The sequence below is a fragment of the Leopardus geoffroyi genome, chromosome A2, assembly GCF_018350155.1.
Source record: "Leopardus geoffroyi isolate Oge1 chromosome A2, O.geoffroyi_Oge1_pat1.0, whole genome shotgun sequence".
Classification (NCBI taxonomy): Eukaryota; Metazoa; Chordata; class Mammalia; order Carnivora; family Felidae; genus Leopardus; species Leopardus geoffroyi.
Genome location: NC_059331.1, coordinates 63775122 through 63798462, shown reverse-complemented (window position 1 = coordinate 63798462; position 23341 = coordinate 63775122). Strand labels below are relative to the sequence as shown.

Below are 23341 nucleotides of genomic sequence, written 5' to 3'. Positions count from 1 at the left end.
GATTTGCTCATGTTGCGTCGACAGTAAGAATCTGCCCAAAGGCTGGTGCAGCATCCACAGCCTTCTGCAGCCACGGCCGCCTCTGTCCGCCTCATCCCTGGTGCTCCTACCTGCTTCCCAAAGCCACCTGCACCTCCTGCAGGGCGAATCATGCCTCCTGACCCTGCCCGTGAGAGCTCCTGCCTCAGGAGTCCTTGGCCCCCTCTGAGTCCCCTCTGAGTCCTCAGCTGTGCACGTCCCTGGCTTGCGCACGTCCCGCTCACGCACGTCCCGCTCCGTGCACGTCCCTGTTCGCGCACGTCCCTGGTTCCTGCAGGTCTAGTTTCCGGCACGTCCCTGCTTACGCACGTCCCCGCCTCAGGCACGCCCCCGCCTGCACACGCTGCAGAGAACCTAGCAGGACCTTTGAATGTCTTGTCTCAGGTCACTGCCGGCCCCCAGCACACGCCTTTGCGCCTAGAAGATGTCTGGTAAATATGGTCACCTTGCTCATTATGCAAAATAAAATAGCTCATTATGCAAAATAAAATACATTGTCAGGAGTAGCAAAATCTTTTCTATTTTCTTCAGTTCGGCAAAGAATTCGGTCCTACTTCTTACATTATGACGTTGTTTGTCAAAAGCAGTTTTTAAAAAAGCTGCTTTGAACTATGGTTGACCCTTAAGCAACAGCGGTTTGAACTGCACAGGTCCATCCACTTGCACATGCATTTTTTACAGGACAGCACTACAAATGTATTTTCTCTTCCTTAGCATTTTCTTAATAACATTTTCTTCTCTCTTAGCTTAGTTTACTGCAAGAATACAATGTGTAAGGGGCTGCCTGTCTGGCTCAATCAGTAGATCGTGGGACTCTTGATCTCAGGGTTGTGAGGTCAAGCCCCATGCCAGACGCTGGATGTAGAGATTACTTAAATAAATACACTGTAAAAAGAATACAATGTATGATACACAAAACATACAAAACACATGTTAATTGACCTTTTATGTTAAAGCTATTGGTCAAAGGTAGGCTATTAGTAGTTAATTTTGCGGGGGAATCAATAGTTACATGTGGATTTTCGACAGCATGGGGAGTGGATGTCCACCCTTCATCATTCAAGGGCCAACTCCATATACAATGCAGTCCATATAGAATACACCCAGCCTTGGGGAGCCTGGGGGGCACAGTCGGTTGAGCATCCGACTTCGACTCAGGACATGATCTCACAGTTCGTGAGTTTGAGCCTTGGGTCAGTCTCTGTGCTGACGCTTAGAGCCTGGAACCTGCTTCAATTCTGTTTCTCCCTCTCTCTGCCCATCCCCTACTCAAAGCCTCCCCCTCCTCTCTCTCAAAAATAAATAAACATTAAAAAAATTTTTTAGGGGGGCCTGGGTGGCTCAGTCGGTTACGCGGCCAACTTCTGCTCAGATCATGATCTCACAGTCCGTGAGTTCGAGCCCCACGTCGGGCTCTGTGCTGATAGCTCAGAGCCTGGATCCTGCTTCAGATTCTGTGTCTCCCTCTTTCTCTGACCCTCCCTCGTTCATGCTCTGTCTCTCTCTGTCTCAAAAATAAATAAACATTAAAAAAATTTGTTTTTAATTTTTTTAACTAAAAATAGAAGAATATACCCAGCCTTGCTTTTAGAAGCAACCACATGAATGCCTCATTTGTTTCTATTTTCTCATTGATCTCACTATTTCAGATTTTGAAAAGAGATCTCCCTATTGTACAAAACATAAACTATGTCTCTTAAGCAATCCCTCACTAAAATACAAAACAAAAGGGGTACAGCACCATTAGACATGACAGCATCTACTTCTGAAGATAAGTGGCCCCTCTGCTTTGGAGAAGACATAACAGCGTGTTCAGGGGTTATGTTATCCAGACCTAGGAGGGCATCGAATGCTCTAGGAAAGAACTCACTGCCTGTGGAACTTTAGGCAAGGACTATGTCCTGTGTTTCCTGCTATAAAATGACAAAGTGCGAGAGGTGAGGACGGAGGCCTGGCGTTTCTGGAAGGTGCAGGTTGGGGATGACAGGCTGGGCTGTCACATCTGCCCGCACCCACCCCTGCATCCGACATTGGCCAGCAGTGTGCCCTCCAAGGCACTGCTGTCTGGGCCTCTCCCACCAGGCTCGCAGCCCAGTCTTGCTGGCCCTCCGATCGCTGCTGTAGGCCTGGCCCTTCTGACGGCTCCTGTGGCTAATCCCGGCTCTTGCACACTTTGGAAACCCCTGCTCTGGCTTTGCAGCCCCGCCCCCCTTTTCTGGACCTCTCCCCTCTGCTCCTCTGGGTCCCACAGGTTCCTCGGCAGGAAAGAGGCCCTGACTTCCTCACTCCCAGGCCCTGGGCAGCCCCCCTGACTCTCCTGGGCCTCAGTCTGCCATTTTGGGAAACCGAAGATCAAAGAAGACAACTTACTCCCCCTAAGGTCTATAAGCCCATCAGGCCACATGCCCTGTCCTCATGCAGACACTTCTAACAGACTTCGAGTATGAGATCCAGAGGACAAAAATGACGGCCTTCCTCGTGGTGACCCTGAACATAATTCTCTGACATACAAATAACTACTGTATTTTCAGTGGTAACAGGACCTGATCCGAGTGTGACTCCCTTGTGTGACAGAAGAGAAGCCATGTGCCCATTATGGCCCCCCACCTGCCACCCCAAATCCTCACTGGCTGGTGCACATCCCCGGTCCCCGCCTGTCACTGCCCTCCTACTCCATACATGGAGTGACAGTTCAGTAAGGAAAAAATGGGAGCGACATTCTGAATGGGACTCAGGCATGCCTGAGTTTTCTCGAAACATAAAAATTCAAAATTAATTCTGTTGCTAATGTAATTTCAGGCATGCTGTATTAATCTGGCAGCTGCAAAGCAGAAGGACAAAATCAATATAAATCTAGCTGTTAATGAACGTTCAGTTCACTTAAAAGCCATCACGCTGGCTGACTGAGAAATGTTAGAATAATGACATGTCTGCAGGTGGCTGGGCACGACGTCAGGGAAGCCTTCGGACTGCAGAAGAAAATGGGATTTGCGTTTTACCTGGGCATGCTTCCCCGTGCCAAAGACATCTGGTGCCCGTCCTAAGGCACACCTGGGTATCTAATGCTTCATATTCAACAGAATTGCCGATATTTGTAACATCTCTAATTGGGAGGAGAGATTTTCTTTAAAAAGAAGAACAAAGGGGCACCTGGGTGGCTCAGTCGGTTGAACATCCGACTTCGGCTCAGGCCATGACCTTGTGCTTCACGAGTTCGAGCCCCGCATCAGGCCCTGACAGCTCAGAGCCTGGAGCCTGCTTCGGATTCTGTGTCTCCCTCTCTCTCTGCCCCTCCCCCGTTCACACTCTGTCTCTCTCTCTCTCTCTCTCTCTCTCAAAAAATAAGTAAACATTAACAAAAATTTAGAAAAAAAGAATTAAAGCACATGACACCTGGGTTTCATTGACATCTACCCACCAGATGTCTCACTACCTCCTTCCCAACACACACATACATTCCTTTTCCATGTTTCTTAGGGTAAACGATGCCTGCGTGGGTCCCAAAATTACCGTTTTTCATCCTCAACTTGCCCTGTAAGGGGTGGCCTAGCGCGAGTCAACACCCACAGCAGGCAAGGCCCAATGGGGCGACCCGTGTCCCCAGCCTGCTCTATTTACACCTCCTAAGTGAGCTTTGAATTGGGCCTGGTTCCCACTCTCTGGAAGGCTTGCTCCGCTGGCACCTGCTGAGCTGGACTCAGACTCGGCCCGTTTGATCTGAAGCGCCCGCCCCCACCGTGTGCCCCACTCGGCCTGATTCCACTTCCGTGGGGGTGGAGTTGGGGTCTGTGCTGTTCTCGGGGACAGCGACACCAGCCTGGTGTGACATCGCGTGATGAATACCGGCTGCCGCCTTGCTGCGGAGACAGAGCTGCAGAGGGTGGGGCTGGGCCCTGTCTCCTGGACTGTCCCGCACCCGCTGCCCCACCCCCCGGCCTTACCGCCCCGAGGAGGGCCGTGTGGCCCCGTACAGGAGCCGCCATGGGATGCTGGTGACGTGTGCGCACGTGACAAATTCCTGGAGCGGCACGGATCCAGCCCCTGGGCTCAGGAGCGCTGTGACATGCACCGCCCACGTACCGCGCGAAGTCTGGGAGGACCCGGTGCCTTTGTTCCCACAACGTCCGCGCAGGGATTTCACAACAGTACGGGGATCCTAAGACCCAAGCGAATTCATTTACAAGATAAATACCGAGCTGCGCGGGACTATAGCCACCGTGCTGAGCATCGCGGAGGCGGAACCGAATGAGCACTGGGTCCTGCTCCCAGGGACCTAACACACGGCTGCAGGAAGGCGGGCTTCTAGGGCATCAGCGCGGGGGGGCTAGAGTACCCTGGGAATTCAGGGGGCATCTTCCGTGCCAGGCACTGGATGGGCACCGAGGGTGAAGACGTGGTTGCTGCCTTCAAGGAACACTGCCTCTGGCAGAGGGAGGTGTAGGAATGAGGGCACAGATATTGCACGTGACCGAGGTCTGCTGGGCCTCCCTGCCGCAGAGAGGGAGGCCGTGCTTCTGCCTCGGGGCCACAGTTCAGCCAGAGTTTGATTTTTTTTTTTTTTTTTTTTTTTTTTTTTTGAGAGAGAGCGAGTGCAAGTGGGGAGGGGCAGAGAGAGAGTGAGCCACAGAATCCGAAGCAGGCTCCAGGCTCCCAGCTGTCAGCACAGAATCCGACGTGGGGCTAGAACCCCACAAGCCATGAGATCATGACCTGAGCTGAAGTCGGACGCTTAACCGACTGAGCCACCCAGGCGCCCCTAGTTCAGCTGGAGTTTAAGTCAAGGAGACAAGGATGCACGTTTTGTGAGCGAACACGCAGACCAAAAGCCCAGCTGGGGGGCGTGGGGGCCACCCGCCTTGGCTGGAGAAGAGTCGCAATGGGTGGGAACGTGGGGGACCTGGGTGGCCAGGTCCCTTGGGGGCCTCGGAAGTCAGGCACTGGACCAGACACACGGGGGTAACCCACCCATCTCGCGGACAGCCGAACCCTGAACGTCGGCATGGGGCCAGGAGCAGCCCACCTGCAAAGATGAGGAACAGGTGCAGAGCCAGCATCGTCACCTTCTGCAGAGTCGCCACGGCTTCCGGGGGTTTCCAAGGCTGCTGGAAAATCCGACACATGGCAACACTAAAGAAAACAATAGACAGTGGCCTTAACGGGTGAAAATCAGCGAGCCACGTGCATCCTTCACGCACGCGACAATAAATGGTAACTCTACGCCTGCAACACTCGGTCCAGGCACACAAATAGCCGTCTACACCTTGAGGAAACACGGAGTCTCCCGCCGTAGTTCGAAGCATCCACCCTGTGGCCACTAAGCCGGATATCCGCCCTCTCCTTGTCTCGATCCATTCTCAAATGGAAGGGGGTAAAGGATCAGAGGGTGGCAAAAATGAGAAGCGCAGGAGAAGGGCAGCGGAAAGAAATCTCGCGGTTGACCGTTTACGTGTGGAGAATTCACTGCAACGATGAATCTGTATAGATGTGAGATTCTTATCTCTGAACACATGCCTAAGGTTGTGGGGTATGTAGCATGAGTGTGCATGTGTGTGCACGGGTGTTGGGCTTTACTGAGTCCACTTGGAGGGGTTGGAATAACACAGACCCAACCAAAGTTTTCATACACTGCTGTGATGTGAGTCCTGACCACTGGATTCTCCTTTTCTTTTTTGGGGTTTATGTTCATTTTTTTTAGTTTATTTATTTATTTTGAGAGAGAGAGAGAGAGAGAGAGGGAGAATCCTAAGCAGGCTCCGAGCTCTCAGCACAGAGCCTGATGCGGGGCTCAAATTCACAAACCGTGAGATCATGACCTGAACCGAAGCAGGATGCTTAAATGACAGCCATCCAGGCTCCCCCAGTTTTTCCTCTTGTGATGCAAGTGCCTGGCTCAACCTTTAACTGCCAACACGTCTGTCTACCTCCAATGTGTTTCAAAAACACACATTACCAGCCACGCCACACTGAGGCACCTTGGTTTTCGAGATCTTGGGTGATTTTTCCAACTGACCGTTCGAGCTGCTTGCTTTTTCTCCTCCCATGCTTCAAATCTCTTCTGTTTTATTTTTTTATTTTTTTTAATGTGTGTTTATTTTTGAGAGAGTGAGAGAGACAGAGCATGAGCAGCGACAGGCAGAGAGAGAGGGAGACACAGAATCCAAAGCAGGCTCCAGGCTCTGGGCCGTCAGCACAGAGCCCGACACGGGGCTCCAACTCATGAACCATGAGATCATGACCCGAGCCAAAGTCGGACGCTTAACCAACTGAGGCATCCAGGCGCCCCAAATATCTTCTGTTTTAAATTCGCCAACAGAGACTGAGCCTACAATACCCCAGGACCCCACCCTCAGCCCCAAATAAAGCGGAACCCCCAGCCTGCACTCTTTCCATGCATGCCCTCCTTTTGTGACCCCACGTGGGCTGTGGGATTTCCGGAACTCGTAAGTCACAAACCATTACTTTTTCAGAGTCCCCTGGGCTCACTGCTGAGGCCGTCACGCAACCACAGGGCCAGTCCAGCCACAACGGTGGTTCTCGAAGGGCTGTGCCAGCACACAGCGGCAACCCTGCTCACTTCTGCCATCACACCGCTGACAAAGTGGGCCCAGGAATTCACATTTGCCTCTTGTTTCTTTTTTAACCCCAAATGGCTTTTGTCTCACTCTTAGATGAACTTATACTCTTCCCACAATTCAAAGCCGTCCTCCAAATCAGACACAACCGAGCAGATAAACAACATCATCTGTGAAGCACTTCTAAAAAAATTGAACAAAGTGTGCGTCCGTCTATTCCTTCCTCCCCCCCGCCATCCCCCACGTGGGTGGCATTAACTGATTAAGGGCACACCTGCCCAAAGAAATTCCCTGAAATTCCTTGAAAAGAAATATGCGAGATAAGGCCTGGAGATCGATTAAAAATGAAAGAAGAAAGGCATCTTGGATTCTGAGACCTCTGTGTTGAGTCACCCACTCTGGGACACATGCTGCTGGGGCAGACACGGAGACGTCACATCTGAGTAAATGCCACATTCAGAATTCTCCAGAACACCGTGGCAACCAAACCCTTGGGGGTGGGGGCAGGGGTTTAATGCAACTCTGTGTTTTTACAGCATCTTGTTTTAAATTTACTTTCCCCAGGCACGCCTGGGTGGCTCAGCCAGTTGAGCGTCTGACTTCGGCTCAGGTCATGATCTCACGGTTGGTGGGATTGAGCTCCGTGTCGGGCTCTGTACTGGCCATATGGTGCCTGCTTGGGACTCTCTCTCTCTCTATCTCTCTCTGTTCCTCCCCTACTTGTGCTCTCTTTCTCTCTCAAAATTTAAAAAAAAAAAAAGGTCAGGCAAGTCAGACCTCAAACCCATGACCAATGGGATTACCTGTTTGGGGCACTTGAAGTCTTCCCCATTGAAGAAGCCGATGTTAGAAAGAGTGAAAACAGAGAGAAGAGAGGCACGTAATCACCAAGCAGGAGGACTGGGAACACAAGGCTGGGAACCCAGCCTTGTGACTCTACTGACAAAGTGGTGACCACACAGCCGGTTCACAGCCAGTTGGTTTCCAGTCTCGGGATAAATTCCCTCCCTGGAGAATGGGAAACGTCAGATGAAAACTGGGGTTGGTGGAGAAGAGGGCTTGCCAGGACCACCCCCAGCTCAAACGGAGATTCAGGGCAGCTTGTAAAGTCCATTTCAGCATAGTCTGGGACCAGAGCCAACGCAAGGATGAGGCAAGGGCCTCCAAAGCCAGCACGCAAATATTGAAGCAGTGACAGGCCTTCATGCTGGAAGGCCCCTATTTAACTAACCAAGGAAACCCTTCCAAGCTCTAAAACGTGGCCATAGCAGCAGGACCAGCAGGAAACAGGTCAAGCTCTCTGGCAGGTGAGGGAGGGTTTGAGGGCACCTCCAATCTCTCCGTGAGACTAAGAGAAAGGCAGGAACAGGCAGGAACTGGGGACCATCCACACGGTTCCATCACACACAGGAAGGACGGACTGGGACAAAGCAGAGTCTCTGAGGCTGCACTACCCAGGGCACAAATCCTCCAACCTGAGAGAGCAGAAGCTTCCAAAACATAATGAGTAACAGGACAGGAGCAAGGCCCCCCTGACCTGCCTCTCAGGGATAGAGGCACTGCTTGGAAGTGGATCAACCATAGCGCTGGGTTGAATCTAGAAAGGCAAGAAGCCGGGGAGCCTGGTTGGCTCAGTTGGTAGAGCATGAGACTCTTGATCTCGGGATTATAAGTTTGAGCCCCACGTTGGGTGTAGAGATTACTTAAAAGTAAAATCCTTGGGGCCCCTGGGTGGCTCAGTCCGTTGAGCATCCGACTTCAGCTCAGGTCATGATCTCACAGTTCGTGGGTTCAAGCTCCACATCGGGCTCTGTGCTGACAACTCAGAGCCTGGAGCCTGCTTCGGATGCTGTGTCTCCCCCTCTCTCTGCTCCTTCCTTGCTCATGGTCTGTCTCTTTCTCTCTCAAAAATAAATAAACGTTAAAAAATTTTTTAAATAAAAAAGCAAAATCCTGGGGGCCCTGGGTGGCTCAGTCAGCTAAGGGTCCAACTTCAGCTCAGGTCATGATCTCATGGTTCATGAGTTTGAGCCCGGCATCGTGCTGTAGGTGTAGAACCCGCTTTGGATCCTCTGTCCCCTTCTCTCTCTGCCCCTTCCCCGCTCTCACTCTCTCTCTCTCTCTCAAAAATAGATAAATAAATAAACATGAAAAAATAAAATAAAATCCTTAAAGAGGGAAGAAGTCAACAGCTTCCTGGCCCTTTCCAGGGATGGTTACAACTGAAAGCAAGATTTTCTGCATGGTGTGCATAGCCTTATAATCTCATTTGCCTGTCACATGGTAATGACCTTTGGCAGCCAGAGCACATGAAGAGAAAAGCTATGTCTGTACCTAGCCTAGGACGAGTGAATGGAAGAAGAAGTTTTTACTGTTGAAAATGAAAGCATGTACTTTCACACAGCGTTTAATAAACCCAAAGCATATTTGAATGCCAAATCATGGGTCAGGTCGTGAAGACACTGGACAGACACCAGCGTGCTATCAAGTTAAGTCGAGAATCATACTTAACCTGGTTTGAGGTCATTCCTGCACAGTCCTGTTTTGTAGTTCCTGCAATGGGGCAAAAAGGAAGTGAGTCGGGCGTTTTCTTACCTTTGATCCATCAGTGGGACCTCTTGCCAGCACTCCATCAATGCAATTAGTTCCTTCAGGTACTTCTCGAAACTTGATAGTGGTTTGAGGATGTGAGGAAAATCAGCCGTCACCTCCTCGATGCTCTCTTCTTTCCCCGATGTGGTATTCTTTCCAGTGGCTGCATTAATAAAACTCTCAAAGATGGGCTGGAACAATGTTCTGGTGGAGTCTACCCACTGAGAGTTGTTCAGGGGAAATTCTTTTCTCAAGAGAGCTATTCTCCTTAACACGATCTGGACTGATTGCTCGAGTTGTTGACGAGTTACATTCGGAATCAGAGATGCGTTGGAAAACAAAGCTTCGCTCAGATCACCTGTTCCACCAGAGACCTCCCCAGCTGTCTCTATGGCTTTCAGAAGGTCATCTGGATGTTGAACCAATGTCAGCAACAGATTAAAGACAGACCTGTTATCCTTCTCTAAGTTACTCCAAAGAGCTTCCAAGGTGAGATCAATCGCCATTCTCAAGGACGTCCCTATTTCTGTGCTGTCTCGTGATAGCATTTCATCCAAAAACAGGATCACTTCCTGGGTTCTTTCCCATTTAGTACCTTGAGAGCAACAATGAGTGGGGAGTGGACGAGGGTGCAAGAAGTCTATCTGGTTGATGATACTACTTATAGGAACGAAGCAATCCAAAATTTCTTCCCATAGGTTGACAGAATCCATGCTGAATATTTGAGTTGCGTTATTAAAAGCTACCAGAAGAAGCTCCATAGCCCCCAAATTGATTTTCACGGAAGTTAAAAATTCAGCAATTTCTTCCGAAATATCAGAAAAGTCCTTGGACTGGTTCACATGAGAGAATGTGCTAGATGACGTGTTGACAATATCAGAGTCTTGTGAAATATTAGGTGTGACCCCAGTCATCCCAAAAGCCAAGTCAAGAAACAGCGTCAACAAGTTGTTTATCTTTTCAGATAGGAAACGGTCTACGTTTTTCAAAGTAGTTATTTCATTCACAGCGTTTCGAACACTTTGTTGCAAAACAGAATAGAGACTGTCAAAGAATTTCCCGGTGTCATTGGCACTAGAGATGAAATGGGCTTCAAAAATAGTGGCCACCTTCCTGGAAACCTTCTGGGCTAGCCTGACCAGTTCCACGGCGGAGTTCACCCAGGAGGCAAGATCTCTCATGTCAGCAATGTCCCGCACCAGCAAGGTCACGGTGTCAGTCATTTCCAACAGGGGCTCCGGGGCACCACTTTTTCCACCAGCTCTTGAGAGAACACCAAGGAATCTCTTGGTCATTTCTAACGTTGTCCTGTTCCTTAGAGGGAATGAATTATTGATAAAGGAAAGCAGACCAGTGAGATTAGCAAGTATGACTTCTCGGAGTGCGGGATACACGTTACGGAAGCCTCTGTGAGGAGAGTGGGTGAGCGCGTCCATGAGCCGTGCTAGCTCTGTGGAAGTTTCTCTCACAAGCTGAAGGGCTGACCTGAGATCGTGATTGAGCTGGAAGAGGTCTTCAGAACTGTTCCCGTGGCGGAGCAAGTGACTCACAACCGTAAGAAACTCCAAATTATCTTCCGACTTGTTTGTCCCCGAGGTTTCCCTTGGAAGAGCACTAAATAAATCTCTCATGAACTTCAGTCCTCGATGAATATCAAAATGAAATTGTCCATTGTCTAAAATAAACGGCCTTTGGATGAGTTGATGTATAGCGTCCTTTAAACTTGAGAAAATGCTCATCAGTCTGTCGTCTTTCAAGATGGTAAGAAATTGATCCAGTGACAGAATTTCTAGAATTTTATCCTTTGGGACAAAGCTATAAATAAATGTGTTTTAATTTCATGTTCAGCCGTGGGAAGATTAAAACCTAGAGTCACATTTTGGCTGTACAGGAGCATCATGGGGGAATCACACAGTCTGCAAGACAACATGCTAACACACCTTCCAGAAGGTGCCATTATTTGGCACCAAATAATGAAAAGGGTGGAGAAATTTCACGGATAGTCCTGTCAGGATGCCTCAAACCTAGTCACTTCAAAAGTCACATACTTTGGCTTTTTAGAAAAGCCCAAGAATCTCTTTGCCATGAGCTGTGGGTCTCCATGAGTGACACAGTGTCTTCCCTCATGACAGTGAAGGATAAAGGGAAGTGGCCAGTTTGCAGCATAAACACTAACCCAGGTGCCATTGGGAAGCGATTTTGCAGGTGCGATTAAAGCCCCTGGTGAGTAAACTCTGACTCAGTAAGACAGAATATCATCCCGGGGGTGGGGTCTGACTTCATCGGTTGGAGGGCGTTCAGGGAGGTTGGAGGGTGTTCAGGGCGGGCGTTAAACTTCCCTGACCTAGCAACCCCAAATACCCCCTGCCTGCCAGTCACCTCCCTCACCCTTGACTGCCTCCTGCAGACAGTAATTTCCTCCCCATGCTATTCAGCCTGCTTCTAAGTGTGCCTTCCGGACGGCCCATTCTAGTGACTTTGCACCTGCTTAGCTGGCCACTGAAAGCACAGAAGCCAATCCTTGAATTAAATCCTTGTTCTGGTTCGATTTCTGTGGCTGAGCCCTGACTGACACAGACGTCACAGAATGAATTAGAAATTCCCTCCAGCCTTCTCACTGGTAAGCTTCAAATAGAATGAAAACAAAAACAAAACAAACAAAAAGGATATATGAAAAAAAATTAACGTGACTCTCGGTTTTAAAGTTTTAGAATTTTGGGGTGCCTGGGTGGCTCAGTCGGTTGAGCATCCGATGACTCTTGATTTCAGTTTAGGTCATGATCTCTCTCAGTTAAGGGGTATGAGCCTTGTGTCAGGCTCTGTGCTGACAGTGTGGAGCCTGCTTGGGATTCTCTCTCTCTCTCTCTCTCTCTCTCTCTCTGCCCCTCCCCTGATTGTGCACATGTTCTTTCTCTCTCTCTCCCTCTCTCTCTCTCAAAATAAATAAACTCTTTAAAAAAGCATTTAAAGTTTTAGAATTTCCTCAATTCCAAATATAAACATCACAGGAGATCAACTGGAATAAAAAATATTTAAACCCCTCACTTGTGATGAGACAGTTAATACATCGATTCAATTATGACCATGTATATGCATCTACATATATAAGAAATAGGGCTTAAGTTCCACATAAAATAGAATTTCATAACTATTTTCATAATCCAAGAATGTAAGAAAGCATAAGCAATTAATTGCCAGGGGCTAGGTTTCTATAACGTGTTTCCTACTTAGACGACAATCATCAAAATTATCTCAGCTTGAAACTTTAATAAAATGTCCTTTAAGACAAAATTCATGCCAAAGGTCACTCGTAGGTGGTAGGTACAAATGCTGTCACTGATGTTGACACGCTCAGGAAATAAAGCAGATTGTAACGTGTGACAACCGCATTTATTATACCAAGCAAAAGTAGACTCACCTCATCTCTGCAGCGATGTCTTTGTGGAAGGCCTTCAGCAGAAGAGATAGTCTGTTCTCAGAATTTTCCTCCAATAAAAACGAGAAGAACATTTGCAAAAGCTGTTCCATGAAATCCACTGCACTTCTTGGAGGGAGGATTATGCCCGCACCATTTCCTGAAGGAGTCTGGTTCAAGGTGAGGTTAAGGAAATTCGTTATCTGAAGGTCAGTATCACTCGAATTTGAGGCTGCCTCCAGAGAACTCCCAGCTAACTTACTGATTGAATTAATTAGGACACTTTCAAAAAGGAATTGAACGAGTGACAAATTAGTTAGCTGCTCTTGGCTTAGCAGTTGTGTCAAATGGGCAACGTCGAGGTCACCTTCCCTAGAAATGGCTTTGAGAAAACCCAAAAAGGTAGCAAAATCTTTGATCCACAGAGCTGTATCATCAGTTGCATTCTCATTGGCTGTCAGAAGAAATAACGTTTCAATCATTCTAGAGTCATCTTTGTTTGCACGTTTATGGAGCCAGTTTTTCATGCCCAATAGAAAATCTTCAATGATTTCTGATGTTTTCAGTGACAAGGACCCCAGGCTTTCAAACACACGGGCAAGTTGCAAAGTTATATTTTGAACAGTCTCTGAACTGATCATTTGAATTTCTTTGTTAATTTCAGAAAGCAGGTGTCTGATAGGAAAGTCGTGGCTTAGCTCTCTCATGATTTGTTCAACCTCAAGCCACAGTTCCTCAAAGTAAGAAGAGTTATAAGTCGCTTCACTTGTTTTAGCAAAGCTTGATGGTGCTTCTAAACCACTGTCCGTCACGTTAGCATCCAGAAACATCACAAATGGAGAGTCTACAGAATGGGCACCATTTTCTAGGTGCTGATCCCCAGAAGGCAATTTCATGATCCTCTCCAAATTTAAGGAAATCTTATTTTGAACAGATGCCTCTGTGCCTTCGTTAATGTTGAGGATCTTGCTTAAATTGGCTAGTGTATCAAGAATCTTTTCATCTGGTGCAACTTTTGTAAAGCTAACACTTTTCAGTGTTGCTATGATCTGTGAAGCAACTTGCTTTAGGGGGCCGTTGGGACAAACTTCGGAGATGCCACCGTTGCTTTGATTTCCAGAAGACGGGACAAACGGTAACACTTTATGCCAAAATTCTCGCATGGTTTTTACAAGTGAAGTTTGAACGTGGAAGACTTCGGACAGCTCTAGAAAAATGGAAGTCCAGTCCACTAGTTCATGAATGACACAGACCATCGTCCTAGAAATCTCCTCCTGTGAGCCTTCGTCCGAACATTGTAAACCTCCGCCCACGGGAGAGAGGTGGAGCAGGTCGAGTACTCTGGCCACTTTGCTATAAAAGGAAGAAGACGTGAGCTCGTGGGATTTACAGGCTTCTACCTTGGGATCTTGCCTCGATCCAGAAGTCGTGTGATTCCAGCACCAGACCACAGGAAGGCAAGTTAAAGCCTCGGAAAGAATTGCTGGTTTATCTGATATTAATTCCACCGTGTCCAAAAGAGTTTTTATCACAATAGCAAAGTCTTCCTTGGTGATATTTGAGATGCTGATGCCATGAAGGACAGTGAACTTGTAGACATCCTCGAGGATTTCTGTGATGTTTTTGTCAACTCCTCTCTGCAGGAGCTTCACAGCATGAGGAAGCACGTAGTAGGCATCTACCACCGCGTTAACGTCATCCTTCGGGAACAGGCGTGAGAGCTTGAGCAGGTGATTGACATTCCAAGAATGTGAGCTGTCCACAAATTTTTCCAGCAAGCCAACAAGCAGGTTGGCCCCCAAACGGCCAGGACCCAATCTACTGACGTTCTTAAAGAAATCGGTTAGCGCTTCACTCATTTGTACAAGTTGGTCGACCAGTAGGTCTATGTCTGGCTTCTTGAGAGTACGCAGGAGAGAAGTTACCTTCTTGAACACTTGACTATTACCTGCATCTCGTGGAATGTTGTGAAGAACTGAGGGCGTCAGGGAGTTGAACACATCCCTCATCAGTTGGATACCAAGTCCTACAGCTTTCATGATTTTGTGCGGACTCATTTGTGGTGGATGTTGGAGATCATAAGAGAAGTTGAAGGCAAGGTAACTGGCTAACTGATATAATGAATTGCCCAAGCTGTTGACATCCTTTTCTTTTAGACTGGTAGCAAATACGTTGAAAAGCTTCTCAGATGTAGAAGAGGAGTCACTTTCTAGGATGTGAGTGGAGACAGCCTTCATAAGTTTCTGAACTTCCTTCCCCAGAGCTACTAAATGCAGCCAAAGATTTTTAAATCGGCTAGGTAAGTCATCTGACATTTCTATGGGTCTTAGAACGAATCCAGTAAAACGTTTCCAGTGGGATTGAGATACAAAATCAAAGTCTCTTGTCAAGTTGTTGATAATCATCCTTACTTGGTCTGTGGAATCATTTAAAAGAGTTAATAAAATCTCTAATTTAGGTACCTTTTCCTCTTCAAAGACTTCAGTGAGTATCACATTTAGGAAATCGGTTACATTTTTCAATACAGTATTCACACAATCTGGATCTGACGTGTTGAACAAACAATGAGGGTCCTTTATATTCAGCATCCCAGTAACGAGCTTCAATGTAGAGTTAATTTTGTTCTCTACATCTCTGAAACTCTTCCAAATACCCCGAGGATAACCTTGTGAAACACTGGAGTTATACATCATGTACAGATGGTTCATGATATCTACCCATGCAACGCACCCCTTCCGTCTGCTGATTGTGTCCTCGGAGGAAAATGTGGAATTTAACAGGGCCAGAATATGTAATGTCCTCTGTGAGATATTTACATATAATAAGCCATCTTCCAAAATAAACTCGGTAACGTTTTGGAAAATATTGGCACAGGACAATAAATCTTGGTCACGTGTCACATTTCTAAGCAATAACATTGTTTCTCTTAGCTCGTTGATGACACTTTCAAACTTCACTCCATGATTTGTGAGGTTATTTGCAAGAAAGTGATTTAACAATTGTACATCTCTGTCGATGTATTCTGAGGTATCGCTTAACTCCATGAAAACGTCAAGCAGAGAATATAAAAACTCTCTGCTGGCATTTGTGTTTAATGGAAATGTCTTTAGCTGACTCAGGGCAGTCTCCATGGTGAAAAGGGATTTCTCTACTTGGTCGGGGTTAAGTGACTTTACACTAACTAAGGCATCACCCACTACTACCCAAAGATCCCTGAGACTCAAAAATTCATCCCAATCATGAAAGCCATCAGCTTGGGTTACATTTTTAAACAAATTCAGTATGAGTCTGGCAGGGTGGTGGGTAGGAAACATTCGTTGGCAGCTTTTAGAAACTTTCACATCACCTTCCAATTCATCCAGAAGCTGAGTGAGGCCATCATGAAGAGGAGTGAAAATATTCACGCCAAACTTGAATATCTGAGATATGCTTCCCCAGATATCAGTCCACATTTGGAGCCACGAGACAGTGCAGCGAACAGCCATTAACTCATTGAACACACTGCCATTCGCGGACAGGTTTGAAAGAATTTGTGCCCACGGAAGAATAAATGAAGACCCTCTGTCTGTTGAATAATTCATGGAAGAAACGTTTTTACTATCCAAAGCAAAGCATTCATTACCCAAAAGGGCTTCTCCTGATCCGTTGAAGAACTGGCTCATGTACTGAAAGAAAGAAATACGGAAATCCTCGTTGGCCACGAGCAGCTGTTTGAGACCTGTCAACGTAGCATGAATCACTTCCAATTCGGGGCCCTGTGTAGACACCAGGGATTGGGCCTGAAGTTCCAAGTAGTTAAAAAATGAAAGCAACTGCTGACAATAAGATCCTTCCGAAATTCCCTCGAGAACCCCTGTTGTCTCATATAAAAATGCAAATGCTTCACTGATGTTCTGGAAATGAAATTGCTTTATGATATCCAAAATGTGTTTTGAGATTTGTGCAAGGGAGGGTAGCAAAGAGTCTGTGCCCTGAATGCTCAAGAATTCAGACATGGATTGGAACCAGGAAGAATAAATCTGCAGAAGCAAAGCTGAATCTTTGTCCTGGAAGACACTGAGATAGAGCTGAGTCAAGATTTTAGCAACTTCTCGTTTTTCGGGTTCAGGAAGGGCTGAGAAACGCTCAGACAGGTTCCGTAAAGCGCAGACTACATCCAGAGCCTCTGAGACTTGGCCCTGCCTCAGAAATCCAAATTCATAGAGGCTCCTTAGGACCGTTTCACATAAATGTACAAAGTCCATTTTCACAGATGGCGATGGAGGCCAATCTGAATGGAACAACTGAGAAAAGTTAAAGCTTTTGCTAAGAACCCTCTCGTCTTCTGGAACAGAAAAGTTAAGACCTGTAGTCAAGGTCTCCAGTGTGTCTCTTTCTCCTTTTGAAATGCCATCCGTCCACAACTCCAGGAGCTTGGGATTCATTTCAGAAAGTACTAATTCCATAAATGTCAAAATATCATTTGATTCCTTCTCTGTCCAGAGACGTTCAAGAGCTTGTGCTCTTGAGACTACTGCTCTGCCAAGTTCCAGAAGTTTCTGAGTATCAAGAGCAGATGGGTCTCTCTCTAAACTTCTTGAATGATTTACCCACAAATGGCTTCTGTTCAGAAGAGTCTCGGTGGGAGATGGGCGGTCACGGGATTTGGGAACCCGGGACGAGTCGAAAGGACTAGGCAATAATTTCTCCAGAAATCCCACCAGCGATAAAAAAAAGTGCATTTGCTCGTCCTCCGGGGAATGCAATCTCTTTTCCATCAGGAGAAGTTCCTTGGAGGAATTCAAGATCCTAAAAGATTAGCGGAATTGTTTTAGTATCCAAAAATAATAAATAAATTCAAGACAAATCCAATTTATCAACTTTTCAGGGTAATACTCAGACTTATTTAGAGTAAAACATAAATGAAGGATTTACCACACAATGTAGGGAATTAAATTAATGTGAGCGTTGGAAGTGTTTTACAAATCCAAAATGCACATACATGTGTTTAGCTTAAAATCTGCTTCCTGCACCAACAACAATGGATTTTAAGTTACTTTACTCCACGATTTCACATGTAGGATTGTTCAAGGTAAGTTTGCTGTGTATGCTGGAAAAATCTCGGGTTTTGATTCCTTATTGGGTCTCACAATGTCTTGGCTGTAGGCGGAGTCCAAATGGCAGAGTGTGTCAGAAACCTCCCCCTATGATTTATGGACGGACGACTGTTGGAATTGCCCGTTCCAGAAGCAATTCCTGTGTTCGTTAAACAATGCTGGCCCTTCCCACTATTAGAAACTCATTAATTTAGATAGTGTACTTTCTCTCCAAGGGTTAACTTGTAAAATGCAAGGAGTTCGCAATGGAGCAACTCGGGGGTTATGACAAAGTCCACACTCGCAAGAGAAATCCACACTTGGAGGGGAGCCTGGGTGGCTCAGTTGGTTAAGCGTCTGACTTCAGCTCAGGTCATGATCTCGCGGTCCATGAGTTCGAGCCCCACGTCAGGCTCTGTGCTGACGGACCCTGGAGGCTGCTTTGGATTCTGTGTCTCCCTCTCTCTCTCTCTGCTCCTTCCCCACTCATGCTGCCTCTCTCTCTCAAAAATTAATAAACATTGAAATAAAAGCCAGGGGTACCTGGGTGGCTGAGTAGATTAAGTGTCCAACTTCGGCTTAGGTCATGATCTTACAGTTCCTGAGTTCTAGCCCTGTGTCAGGCTCTGTGCTGACAGCTCGGAGCCTGGAGCCTGCTTTGGATTCTGTGTCTCCCTCTCTCTCTGCCCATCCCCCCTCTCATACTCTGTCTCTCCCTCAAAAGTAAATAAACATTAAATATTTTTTACATAAATAAATGAATGAATAAATGTTAAAAATGTTTTTCAATAAATATAAATAAATAAATAGAAGTCCTCACTTGGGAAATGTACTAACTTCCATTAACTCAGGAGCTACCTGTCCACTTTATATATATTTATATGATTTGTATTTATATTTATATCTATGTTTATATATCAATATATATTTATATTTATATTTATATAAATATTTATTTATTTATATTTGTATTATATTCATATTTATATTTATTACAATATATAATATACAATATATATTTATTATAATATATATTATTTATATATTATACAAATTATATATATTTATATTATATATTAAATATATATTATATATTTATATCTTTATTTACATATATTTATATATCATATATAATTTATATATTATATAATTTATATATTTTTATATATTGTATATAATTTATGTATATTTATATATTATATAATTTATATATAAGTTATATATATTTATATATAACTTATATATATTTATATATTATATATAATTTATATATATTATATATATTTTTATATATTTAATATATAATATATTTATAAATATATGACATAAATATATAATGAATATATATACACAAATATATATTTATATATTTGTTATAAATCTATATTTATTTTTATACGATTATACGGCTGGAACAGGACATGGCCCAGGGTTTCTATTTCCAGGCCCAGTACTCTTCATACCCATCACGATTAATGTCCATCCTTATTTTTATTTCTTCACTCATTCATTAGGTCAACATCCAGTTACCTAGCATCTATCATGACAGATACTATGCCAGCTGCTCTGGGTCTACAGCTATAAAATGAAACATGCCCTCGGAGCATAGACAGACGAAGTTTACTGCTGTCTTTCTAGGGCATCTAAATATTTGAGACTTTCAGGAGAGTAAGGTATTGTAAATCCAAACTGAGCAAGGGACTGACTCTCTAGGGGGTGTGTCCCGTGCTCTTCCTCCTTGGTCCACTAACCCCCGAGATTTAAAAGTTTCTTGGGAGTGACAGTTCCTAGGTCCAGAGAGATGTTGAAGAACAGCTCTTGAATTTTGCTGTGCACCTGGAGAATTTCTTAAATCTACAGAAACCTGGTTCCTACACACAGTCAATGTCTAGCGCTTCTGGGAATTTGTATTTTTAGCAAACTTCATAGAATAGGTTCCACTCCTGAGTCTGAAAGCTATGCTCTAATGCAAAGCTTCTGTCCCATCTCTTCCCAGCACACCCATGAACAATAAAGTGTGCTTTAAACTGTACATAATATTCAGGGCACCCGGCAGGTTCAGTCAGTAGAGTAGGCGACTCTTGATCTCAGGGTTGTGAGTTCAAGTCCCACATTGAGTGTAGAGCTTACTTAAAAATAATATATAAATAGGGGCGCCTGGGTGACTTAGTTAAGCGTCTGACTTCGGTTCAGGTCTTGATCTCATAGTTTGTGAGTTCAAGCCCCACGTCAGGCTCTGTGCTGACAACTCGGAGCCTGGAGCCTCCTTCTGATTCTGTGTCTCCCTCTCTCTCTGCCCTTTCCCCACTCATGCTCTGTCTTTCTCTCTCTCTCTCAAAAATAAACATTAAAAAAAAATTTAAGTAATAATAAATAAATAAAATGAAAGACTCATGTTTTTAAAAATTAAAGAAATAAACTATATAACATATCCATAATTATACATAAAAATTTCTACCACGATGCATATGTCAAAGTAGCAGGATAGCATATAATCTGGTAGATTTAATTCCAAAGATCACTTCTCTCCTCAAAAGTCTCCAAAACTACCAGAATCTTAAATCACTGATGCCATGACTCAAGCAGGCAACTAGATGAGACTATTTTCCAAAGATTGCACTTTTTGGGGTATCTATTATAACTCATGCTTTTCAGAGAAAATTTTACTATTTTCATCTGTTTTTCTTTTCAAAATCCGTGGAAACATTAGTCATATACACTCTATGGAGCAAATGTTTATTGAACACCTAATATGAAACACTGTTCAGTAGCCAAATAAGGAGCTCACATTCTAAAGCAAAAGCATTTCCTACAACTAGATTCTGCTTGTCTTCAGGTAATAGTTACATAGAAACCTGGAAATTGGGTTCTGAAAACTTACCTGGCTACGGAAGCAGCTGGAGACTTGAGTAAGTTACTCAAAAAGTCAAAATAATTATCAGTGATGATTTCCCAGTCCATGTTTTCTTCATAACAAGGAGATTCCTCAGAGAAAGCTAAATAGAATGGCATTACATATATTGATCTCAAGTTGGAAACAACAGTCAAATCTGCCAAAGCAAAAAACACTATAGTGGTTCAGTTAATGTGTTTGAAAATATAACAAAGAAGGGTTAGAAATCCTTGTGATCTGGCTCCCACTTCTGGCCAACACCAACTATCCCGGCCGTCAAGCAATGGAGACAGTGATCCATAGAAGACAGAAAATAAACAAGGTGAGACCCATGATTATCCTGTCTATTGCCTTCAGGAGAGCATCCAGGCCATGACACAGGAGGTGGAACTGAGCCGGAACTGTCAGGCACCCTGAGCAGAGGGGATGAAGGTTAGAGTCTGGAAGACGGCACAGATACACAGAACAGACTCCCAGGAAGGACAGAGCCATATAGATGGAGCCCCCGCTGTCTGCCTCCTTCAACTATCCAGCTAAGGACAAACCAGTGCATGCAGATGACAAAGCACCCGGAGACCAGGGAAAGATCCACCCAAAAGGATTCCGGAAAAGTATCCGGGGATCACATGGGCCAGGAACAAATTCTCTTTCCATCAGCCGGACCGGAACAATCCACAATCTCACGAAACAATGAGTACAAGACACACGATGAGTCTCGCTTCAGTCCTGGGGAATATTTGCAACCGCACCGAGTGTCGCTCCAGTCCTAACAAACCTTAGAAGCAAGATCTGAAAGGATCAAACTGTTTTCAAGAACATAAGAAAAACAGAATGGCAAGCAGGAAACAAGGCGAACCTCAAAATGTTTGGCATCCAATCAAAAATCACCGGGCATGCAAAGAAGCAGAAAAACGTGACCCAGACTTAGGAGAAAAAATAATCAATCAAAACTGCCCCGAAAGAGGGTGGTACTGCCCAGAAGCAGACACATAGATCAATCAAACAGAATAGAGACCTCAGAGATAAACCCATGTTTCTATGGCCAATTAATCTATAACAAAGGACACAAGAGTACACAATAGTGAAAAGACGGTATCTTCCGTAAATGGGGTAGAGTACAGCAGACAGCTATATGAAAGAATGCACCTGCACCACTTTCTTACACCGCACACAAAAATAAATTCAAACTGCACCGAAGATCTAAATGTGAGACCTGAACCCATAAAACCCTTGACAGAAAACAGAGGCAGTAAACTCTTGGACATAGGTCTGAGCAGTATTTCTTTGGATCTGTCTCCTCAGGCAAGGGCAACAAAAGCAAAAATAAACTATTGGGACTACATCAAACTAACAAGCTTTTGCACAGCAGAGGAAATCACTAACAAAACAAAGAGGCAACCTACTGAACGGGAGACGATATTTGCAAATGATATTCGCAATAGGGAGCTAATATCCAAAATACATAAAGAACTCATACGACTCAACAACAACAAAAAATCTGACTTGAAAATGGGCAGAGGCCTGAGTAGATATTTCGGCTGAGTGATTTTGGCTCAGGTCATGATCTCACAGTTTATGAGTTCAAGCCTTGTATTGGGCTCTCTGCTGTCAGCACGGAGCCAGCTTCACATACTCTGTCTCCCTCTCTCTCTGCCTCTCCCTTGATTTCGCTGTCAAAATTAAGTAAACATTAAAAAAAAAAGGCAAAACTTTTCAGAATGGACAAAACCAGACCCAACTGTATGTTGCATATGAAAATGCACTTGAAATGAAAGACATAAATAAAAGTAAAAGGACAGAAGAGACATACCACCCTAACACAAAGCAAAAAAAAGCACTAAAGTAGACTTCAGATGATAATATCACTGTAACTTTATATTGCTAAGGCATCGAGGAATCAAGACAGAGTAGTTCTAAATGTTCATGGGCATTATAACAGAGCCTCAAAGCACATGAAACATCTTAGCCAAAAGGCCGAGAAGCGATACAAAGCACATGAAACAAAAACCAATATAAAGTACGAGGAGAAATCAACAAACCCACAGTGACCGTCAGAGATCCCAACACGCCCTCCGATAACTGATACGACAGGAAGACAAAACATCAGCAAGGACACAGATCTGTAGAACACCATGAACCAACACGATCCAATTGACATTTAGTTAAGACACCCCAGCCAACAACGTGATACATATTCTCAAGTACATACAGAACATTTGCCATGCCAGACCATATTCTAGACCAAACAACAGAGCTCAGTAAGACTTAAAAGGATTCTAGTCATATAAAGAATGTTCACTGACCAATTAAATTAGAAATCAATTAACAGACATGTATCTGGAAGATCCCAACTATTTGGAAACTAAATAACACACTTTGAAATAACTCATGGATCCAAAAAGCAATCAAAAGGTAAATGAAAAGGTGTTTTAAAACTGAATAAAAATCAGAGAACCAAATGGCAGTATTTGTTGGATATGACTAAAAAAGTACTCAAGGAGAAATTTATACATTAAACACCTACACTGGAAAAGTATAAAGGTCTCAAATCAATGACTTCCACTTCTGTGGTAAGAAACTAGAAAGTCAGTGAAACCCAGGGTGCCTGGGTGGCTCAGTCAGTTAAGCATCTGACTCTTGATTTCAGTTTGATTTTCATGGGATTGAGCCCCATGTCAGGCTCTGTGCTGACAGCAAGGGACCTGCTTGGGATTCTCTCTCTCTCTGCCTCTCCCCTGCTCGCTCTCTCTCTCTC

The 23341-nt window shown here is 44.9% G+C and overlaps 1 protein-coding gene across 1 annotated transcript in view; it reads right to left on the bottom strand.

The window, feature by feature from the left end:
- Positions 1 to 23341, bottom strand: part of ABCA13 (ATP binding cassette subfamily A member 13) — a 402236-nt gene that overhangs the window by 295271 nt on the left and 83624 nt on the right. Inside the window, exons 16-19 of the mRNA XM_045494253.1 lie at positions 20575 to 20689; positions 12622 to 17406; positions 9207 to 11018; positions 5060 to 5166 (exon numbers count right to left, since the gene is read on the bottom strand). Of these exons, the coding sequence (XP_045350209.1) occupies positions 5060 to 5166; positions 9207 to 11018; positions 12622 to 17406; positions 20575 to 20689 (6819 nt within the window). The remainder of the gene's footprint in view (positions 1 to 5059; positions 5167 to 9206; positions 11019 to 12621; positions 17407 to 20574; positions 20690 to 23341) is intronic.